At 48.5% G+C, this 9,297-nt stretch overlaps 1 protein-coding gene across 1 annotated transcript; it reads left to right on the forward strand.

Annotated features, from left to right (window-relative positions):
• The first annotated feature begins 882 nt into the window (after nt 1–882).
• On the forward strand, nt 883–8,511 carry LOC137319855 (involucrin-like). Its single transcript, XM_067981768.1, has 5 exons — nt 883–922; nt 3,937–4,033; nt 5,259–5,829; nt 5,912–6,010; nt 6,124–8,511. Exons 1-5 carry the CDS (start codon nt 883–885, stop codon nt 8,509–8,511), a joined length of 3,195 nt encoding a protein of 1,064 aa, XP_067837869.1.
• The last annotated feature ends 786 nt before the right edge of the window (nt 8,512–9,297 follow it).

Here is a 9,297-nt window from a genome sequence, read left to right on the forward strand (position 1 = left end):
CTAACTACGACGTCAGAAATGAAATGCCTTCAGTACCCCAATGAGGTACATTTGGTTCTTTAACGATCATTCTACCGGCTTTAATTGCGGGCGGGACGTCCGGATTTGGGACCCCCGGGCGCAGACAGGCGGGTCTGCGGGAAACCATTCTCGCAGCCCCTCCCCCTCCCCCGAAACACATCTGCGATTTGATGTTATAATTGAGCCCTTGCCGTGCGGGCTTGGCCAAATGATGAATGGGCCAGTCGGGTGAGGTGAGGAGAGGAAACAGGACGGACGGTCGATTAACGGAGACACCCATTTTGTCTGATCCTGGCCGTTCCTCCTTTAACATTAGACCCCCCCGCACCACCACCCCGGCTCCCCCTCCAATCCCTCCTACCTCCGGGCTGGGCGGAGGCGGTCGGCGCGGAGGCGCCACCTCTTCTGGCGAGGCTGGCAGCGAGAGTGCTGACGGAGGGCCCACCTCTGTCACCAGCTCGGGTTCGGCTGTGGGACGAGAGAGAGAGAGAGAGAGAGACGGAAAGGACGGTGAGACAGAGTCAAGTGCGAGCGGCGAGTGGGTCGTACTTCCCCCCTCCCCCAACTAAACCCCACCGCCTCCCCTCACCCTCACCCCGTCACCCCCATCGCCCACCCCAGTACACCTGACTCTGGCTGCAATCAACCCACAGACTGAGCGATGGAGCCTGGGCCCTGTCAGTTAGTGTCGGCCGTGGATCAGTCACTCTCCCCTCAAGAGTCAGAATCGTAGAACGATGCAGCGCCGACAGCGGGCTATTTGGCCCGTTGTGCCCGTGCCGGCTCGCTGAAGCAGCAATACAATTAGTCCCATTCCCCTGCCCCTGCTCTTTCCCCCCCCTAGCCCTGTACGTTTGACAGATGAAATTTAAGGCAGAGAAGTGCAAAGTGGTACATTTCGGTAGGAAGAATCACTGGATTGGGGGTAATATTCTGGCATGGGTGGAGGATTGGTTATCTAACAGGAAGCAGAGAGTTGGGATAAATGGTTCATTCTCGGTCTGGCAACCAGTAGCCAGTGGTGTTCCGCAGGGGTCGGTGCTGGGTCCCCAACTCTTTACAATCTATATTAACGATTTGGAGGAGGGGGCCGAGTGTAACATATCAAAGTTTGCAGATGGGAGGGAAAGTAGAGAGTGAGGAGGACATAAAAAACCTACAAGGGGATATAGACAGGCTGGGTGAGTGGGCGGAGATTTGGCAGATGCAATACAATATTGGAAAATGTGAGGTTATGCACTTTGGCAGGAAAAATCGGAGAGCAAGTTATTATCTTAATGGCGAGAAACTGGAAAGTACTGCAGTGCAAAGGGATCTGGGGGTCCGAGTGCAAGAAAATCAAAAAGTTAGTATGCAGGTGCAGCAGGTGATCAAGAAGGCCAACGGAATGTTGGCTTTTATTGCTGGGGGACAGAATATAAAAACAGGGAGGTATTGCTGCAGTTATATGAGGTATTGGTGAGACCGCACCTGGAATACTGCATACAGTTTTGGTGTCCATACTTAAGAAAAGACATAGTTGCTCTCGAGGCAGTACAAAGAAGGTTCACTCGGTTAATCCCGGGGATAAGGGGGTGGACATATGAGGAGAGGTTGAGGAGATGGGGACTGTACTCATTGGAGTTCAGAAGAATGAGAGGCGATCTTATTGAAACATATAAGATTGTGAAGGGGCTTGATCGGGTGGATGCGGTAAGGATGTTCCCAAGGATGGGTGAAACTAGAACTAGGGGGCATAATCTTAGAATAAGGGGCTGCTCTTTCAAAACTGAGATGAGGAGAAACTTCTTCACTCAGAGGGTAGTAGGTCTGTGGAATTTGCTGCCCCAGGAAGCTGTGGAAGCTACCTCATTAAATAAATTTAAAACAGAAATAGACAGCTTCCTAGAAGTAAAGGGAATTAGGGGTTACGGGGAGCAGGCAGGAAATTGGACATGAATTTAGATTTGAGGTTAGGATCAGATCAGCCATGATCTTATTGAATGGCGGAGCAGGCTCGAGGGGCCGATTGGCCTACTCCTGCTCCTATTTCTTATGTTCTTATGAGAGGCAATATAAACTAGAGGGTACAATTCTAAATGGGGTACAGGAACAGAGAGATCTGGGGGTTTATGTACACAAATCGTTGAAGGTAGCAGGGCAGGTTGAGAAAGCGGCTAAAAAAGCATACGGGATCCTGGGCTTTATAAATAGAGGCACAGAGTACAAAAGTATGGAAGTTATGATGAACCTTTATATAAAACACTGGTTCGGCCACAACTGGAGTATTGTGTCCAGTTCTGGGCACCGCACTTTAGGAAAGATGTGAAGGCCTTAGAGAGGGTGCAGAAGAGATTTACTGGAATGATTCCAGGGATGAGGGACTTTAGTTACGTGGATAGACTGGAGAAGCTGGGGTTGTTCTCCTTGGAACAGAGACGGTTGAGAGGAGATTTGATCGATGTGTTCAAAATCATGAAGGGTCCAGACAGAGTAGATAGAGAGAAACTGTTCCCATTGGCGGAAGGGTCAAGAACCAGAGGACACAGATTTAAGGTGAACTAAAGGCGACATGAGGAAAAACTTTTTTAGGCAGCGAGTGGCTGTGATCTGGAATGCGCTGCCCGAGGGGGTGGTGGAGGCAGATTCAATCATGGCCTTCAAAAGGGAACTGGATAAATACTTGAAAGGAAAAAATTTGCAGGGCTACAGGGATGGGGCAGGGGAGTGGGACTAGCTGGATTGCTCTTGCATAGAGCCAGCACGGACTCGATGGGCCGAATGGCCTCCTTCCTTGCTGTAACCATTCTATGATTCCGTCTCCCCCTCTGGCTCTTTTGCCGATCGCCTTAAATCCGTGTCCTCTGGTTACCGACCCTTCTGCCACTGGAAACAGTTTCTCCTTATTTACTCTCTCAAAACCCTTCATGATTTTGAACCCCTCGATCAAATCTCCCCTTAACCTTCTCTGCTCTGAGGAGAACAACCCCAGCTTCTCCAGTCTCTCCACATAACTGAAGTCCCTCATCCCTGGGACCATTCTAGTAAATCTCCTCTGCACCCTCTCTAAGGCCTTGACATCCTTCCTAAAGTGCGGTGCCCAGAACTGAACACAATACTCCAGCTGAGGCCTAACCAGTGTTTTATGAAGGTTTAGCATAACTTCCCTGTTTTTGTACTCTGTGCCTCTATTAATAAAGCCCAGGATCCCAGATGTTTTTTTAACACCTTCTCAACTTGTCCTGCCACCTTCAAAGATTTGTGTACACACACCCCCAGGTCTCTCTGTTCCTGCACCCCCTTTAAAATTGTACCATTTAGTTTATATTGCCTCTCCTCATTCTTCCTATCAAAATGCATCACTTCACACTTCTCTGCGTTAAATTCCATCTGCCACGTGTCTGCCCATTTCACCAGTCTGTCTCTGTCCTTCTGAAGTCTGTTACTATCCTCCTCATTGTTTGCTACATTCCCGAGTTTCGTGTCATCTGCAAACTTTGAAATTATATCCTCTATACCCAAGTCCAGGTCATTAATATATATCAAAAAGAGCAGTGGTCCTAATACTGACCCCTGGGGAACACCACTGTATACTTCCCTCCAGTCTGAAAAATAACTGTATTGAGGGAGCGCCGCACTGTCGGAGGTGCCATCCTTCGGATGAGACGTTAAACCGAGGGCCCCGTCTGCCCCTCTCGGGTGGATGTAAAAGATCCCGCGGCCACTATTGGCAAGAAGAGCAGGAGGGGGGAGTTCTCCCCGGTGTCCTGGGGCCGAGATGTATCCCTCAAACCAACATCACCAGCAAAAAAACTGATTATCTGGCCGTTTGTCACATTTCTGTTTGTGGGATCTTGCTGTGCGCAAATTGGCTGCTGCGTTTCCCTACATTACAACGAGGACTAACACTGCTTTCTGCTTTCTTGTTCTGCACAGGCAGAGATGTACGTCAGACATCAAGTGAGCTGACAATGCTGTGGTTTACCCGGAGTTATTGCAGGAAATTCCACCGGCCTCAAGATGTCCTCATCCGGTAAGACCAGACGATCTGGTCTGGGAACCCTGGGGACAGAAACAGATCAAGACACAGATTAGAGCGCAAAAACAAAATTGAGACACAGATGAGAGCACAGAAACAGGATGGGTCAGGGATTAGAGCACAGAAACAGGACGAGACATGGATTAGAGCTCAGAAATAGGACGGGACAGGGATTAGAGCTCAGAAACAGATCGAGACACAGATTAGAGCGCAAAAACAAAATTGAGACACAGATTAGAGCACAGAAACAGGACGAGACACGGATTAGAGCTCAGAAACAGGACGAGACACGGATTAGAGCACAGAAACAGGACGGGACAGGGATTAGAGCTCAGAAACAGGACGGGACAGGGATTAGAGCTCAGAAACAGGACGGGACAGGGATTAGAGCTCAGAAACAGGACGGGACAGGGATTAGAGCTCAGAAACAGATCGAGACACAGATTAGAGGTCAGAAACAGGACGGGACAGGGATTAGAGCACAGAAACAGATCGAGACACAGATTAGAGTTTACAGACAGGGATTAGAGCTCAGAAACAGATCGAGACACAGATTAGAGTTTGCAGACAGGGATTAGAGTTCAGAAACAGATCGAGACACAGATTAGAGCACAGAAACAGGATGAGACACAGATTAGAGCACAGAAACAGATCGAGACACAGATTAGAGCACAAAAACAGGACGAGACACAGATTCGAGCTCAGAAACAGGACGAGACACAGATTAGAGCACAGAACCAGGACGGGACAGGGATTAGAGCTCAGAAACAGGACGGGACAGGGATTAGAGCTCAGAAATAGGACGGGACAGGGATTAGAGCTCAGAAACAGATCGAGACACAGATTAGAGCGCAAAAACAAAATTGAGACACAGATTAGAGCACAGAAACAGGACGAGACACGGATTAGAGCTCAGAAACAGGACGAGACACGGATTAGAGCACAGAAACAGGACGGGACAGGGATTAGAGCTCAGAAACAGGACGGGACAGGGATTAGAGCTCAGAAACAGGACGGGACAGGGATTAGAGCTCAGAAACAGGACGGGACAGGGATTAGAGCTCAGAAACAGATCGAGACACAGATTAGAGGTCAGAAACAGGACGGGACAGGGATTAGAGCACAGAAACAGATCGAGACACAGATTAGAGTTTACAGACAGGGATTAGAGCTCAGAAACAGATCGAGACACAGATTAGAGTTTGCAGACAGGGATTAGAGTTCAGAAACAGATCGAGACACAGATTAGAGCACAGAAACAGGATGAGACACAGATTAGAGCACAGAAACAGATCGAGACACAGATTAGAGCACAAAAACAGGACGAGACACAGATTCGAGCTCAGAAACAGGACGAGACACAGATTAGAGCACAGAACCAGGACGGGACAGGGATTAGAGCTCAGAAACAGGACGGGACAGGGATTAGAGCTCAGAAACAGGACGGGACAGGGATTAGAGCTCAGAAACAGATTGAGACAAAGATTAGAGCTCAGAAACAGGACGGGACACAGATTAGAGGTCAGAAACAGGACGGGACAGGGATTAGAGGTCAGAAACAGGACGGGACAGGGATTAGAGCTCAGAAACAGATTGAGACAAAGATTAGAGCTCAGAAACAGGACGGGACACAGATTAGAGCTCAAAAACTGATCGAGACACAGATTAGAGCTCAGAAACAGATCGAGACACAGATTAGAGCTCAGAAACAGATCGAGACACAGATTAGAGCTCAGAAACAGATCGAAACACAGATTAGAGCTCAGAAACAGATCGAGACACAGATTAGAGCACAGAACCAGGACGGGACAGGGATTAGAGCTCAGAAACAGGACGGGACAGGGATTAGAGCTCAGAAACAGGACGGGACAGGGATTAGAGCTCAGAAACAGATTGAGACAAAGATTAGAGCTCAGAAACAGGACGGGACACAGATTAGAGGTCAGAAACAGGACGGGACAGGGATTAGAGGTCAGAAACAGGACGGGACAGGGATTAGAGCTCAGAAACAGATTGAGACAAAGATTAGAGCTCAGAAACAGGACGGGACACAGATTAGAGCTCAAAAACTGATCGAGACACAGATTAGAGCTCAGAAACAGATCGAGACACAGATTAGAGCTCAGAAACAGATCGAGACACAGATTAGAGCTCAGAAACAGATCGAAACACAGATTAGAGCTCAGAAACAGATCGAGACACAGATTAGAGCTCAGAAACAGATCGAGGCACAGATTAGAGCACAGAAACAGATCGAGACACAGATTAGAGCTCTGAAACAGATCAAGACACAGATTAGAGCACAGAAACAGATCGAGACACAGATTAGAGCTCAGAAACAGATCGAGACACAGATTAGAGCACAGAAACAGATCGAGACACAGATTAGAGCTCTGAAACAGATCGAGACACAGATTAGAGCTCAGAAACAGATCGAGACACAGATTAGAGCTCAGAAACAGATCGAGACACAGATTAGAGCTCATAAACAGATCACGACACAGATTAGAGCACAGAAACAGATCGAGATACAGATTAGAGCTCAGAAACAGATCGAGACACAGATTAGAGCTCAGAAACAGATCGAGACACAGATTAGAGCACAGAAACAGATCGAGGCACAGATTAGAGCACAGAAACAGGATGAGACACAGATTAGAGCACAGAAACAGATCGAGACACAGATTAGAGCACAAAAACAGGACGAGACACAGATTCGAGCTCAGAAACAGGACGAGACACAGATTAGAGCACAGAACCAGGACGGGACAGGGATTAGAGCTCAGAAACAGGACGGGACAGGGATTAGAGCTCAGAAACAGGACGGGACAGGGATTAGAGCTCAGAAACAGATTGAGACAAAGATTAGAGCTCAGAAACAGGACGGGACACAGATTAGAGGTCAGAAACAGGACGGGACAGGGATTAGAGGTCAGAAACAGGACGGGACAGGGATTAGAGCTCAGAAACAGATTGAGACAAAGATTAGAGCTCAGAAACAGGACGGGACACAGATTAGAGCTCAAAAACTGATCGAGACACAGATTAGAGCTCAGAAACAGATCGAGACACAGATTAGAGCTCAGAAACAGATCGAGACACAGATTAGAGCTCAGAAACAGATCGAAACACAGATTAGAGCTCAGAAACAGATCGAGACACAGATTAGAGCACAGAACCAGGACGGGACAGGGATTAGAGCTCAGAAACAGGACGGGACAGGGATTAGAGCTCAGAAACAGGACGGGACAGGGATTAGAGCTCAGAAACAGATTGAGACAAAGATTAGAGCTCAGAAACAGGACGGGACACAGATTAGAGGTCAGAAACAGGACGGGACAGGGATTAGAGGTCAGAAACAGGACGGGACAGGGATTAGAGCTCAGAAACAGATTGAGACAAAGATTAGAGCTCAGAAACAGGACGGGACACAGATTAGAGCTCAAAAACTGATCGAGACACAGATTAGAGCTCAGAAACAGATCGAGACACAGATTAGAGCTCAGAAACAGATCGAGACACAGATTAGAGCTCAGAAACAGATCGAAACACAGATTAGAGCTCAGAAACAGATCGAGACACAGATTAGAGCTCAGAAACAGATCGAGGCACAGATTAGAGCACAGAAACAGATCGAGACACAGATTAGAGCTCTGAAACAGATCAAGACACAGATTAGAGCACAGAAACAGATCGAGACACAGATTAGAGCTCAGAAACAGATCGAGACACAGATTAGAGCACAGAAACAGATCGAGACACAGATTAGAGCTCTGAAACAGATCGAGACACAGATTAGAGCTCAGAAACAGATCGAGACACAGATTAGAGCTCAGAAACAGATCGAGACACAGATTAGAGCTCATAAACAGATCACGACACAGATTAGAGCACAGAAACAGATCGAGATACAGATTAGAGCTCAGAAACAGATCGAGACACAGATTAGAGCTCAGAAACAGATCGAGACACAGATTAGAGCACAGAAACAGATCGAGGCACAGATTAGAGCACAGAAACAGATCAAGACACAGATTAGAGCTCTGAAACAGATCGAGACACAGATTAGAGCACAGAAACAGATCGAGACACAGATTAGAGCTCAGAAACAGATCGAGACACAGATTAGAGCACAGAAACAGATCGAGACACAGATTAGAGCTCTGAAACAGATCGAGACACAGATTAGAGCTCAGAAACAGATCGAGACACAGATTAGAGCTCAGAAACAGATCGAGACACAGATTAGAGCTCATAAACAGATCACGACACAGATTAGAGCTCAGAAACAGATCGAGACACAGATTAGAGCTCAGAAACAGATCGAGACACAGATTAGAGCTCAGAAACAGATCGAGACACAGATTAGAGCTCATAAACAGATCACGACACAGATTAGAGCACAGAAACAGATCGAGATACAGATTAGAGCTCAGAAACAGATCGAGACACAGATTAGAGCTCTCCACTGACTCCCCCTCCCTCTGTCTCTCCCCGCAGGCTCCGATCGCTCGATGGTTGGGGTGAGGGGAGGGGCGTGGTGGCAGGGTGGGGGAACCATTTTCATGGTCGTTCGCCCCAGGCCGCCGCTCTTCGTGCGTAAGCGCAGACAGCGAGTGTCACCGGGATATTCGACCACGAGGGCGTCGCAGCAGCGTCCCTCCTCGTCCAGCAGGAGAGACTGGGCGGTGATCAGGGGCAGGAGTCCCTGACAGGAGACCTGCTGGAGCCCCGCTGACTACTGACGACGCCGCCTCACTGCTGCTTCCTGGGCGCTTTCCTGCACGGTGTGGGGCTCAGTACCAATTGTAGCCCGCCTGTGCTCCTTTGCCCCACCCCCCCCAACCCCCTGAGACGACACACAGGGCACTCACCGTAAGGGCGATCTCTCGGGTCGCTCTGCTGGTTCAGTCGGGACTCCTCGATGCTCTTCAATCTCTGTGGGTTCTGCGAGAAGCAAAGGGGCATCATTCAGGACCAGTGATATCTCACTCCTTCCCCGCTTGGTCGTTACACTCACATATGGGGGTCTTCACATTGATCCATTAGACCACTCTCACATATGGGGGTCTTCACACTGATCCATTAGACACACTCCCACATATGGGGGTCTTCACATTGATCCCTTACAGACCACTCCCACATATGGGGGTCTTCACATTGATCCATTAGACACACTCCCACATATGGGGGTCTTCACATTGATCCCTTACAGACCACTCCCACATATGGGGGTCTTCACATTGATCCATTAGACA

The sequence above is a fragment of the Heptranchias perlo genome, unplaced genomic scaffold (genome assembly GCF_035084215.1).
Source record: "Heptranchias perlo isolate sHepPer1 unplaced genomic scaffold, sHepPer1.hap1 HAP1_SCAFFOLD_900, whole genome shotgun sequence".
NCBI classification, from domain to species: Eukaryota; Metazoa; Chordata; class Chondrichthyes; order Hexanchiformes; family Hexanchidae; genus Heptranchias; species Heptranchias perlo.

What these genes read in the sequence shown, in the direction of transcription:
- LOC137319855 (XM_067981768.1), top strand. Translation starts at nt 883, where the DNA reads ATGAAATTTAAGGCAGAGAAGTGCAAAGTGGTACATTTCG. An exon ending in CCTCAAGATGTCCTCATCCG is followed by an intron (nt 4,034 to 5,258) that starts GTAAGACCAGAC and finishes GACAGGGATTAG; the next exon opens with AGTTCAGAAACAGATCGAGA. An exon ending in GGACGGGACAGGGATTAGAG is followed by an intron (nt 6,011 to 6,123) that starts GTCAGAAACAGG and finishes ATCGAGACACAG; the next exon opens with ATTAGAGCTCAGAAACAGAT.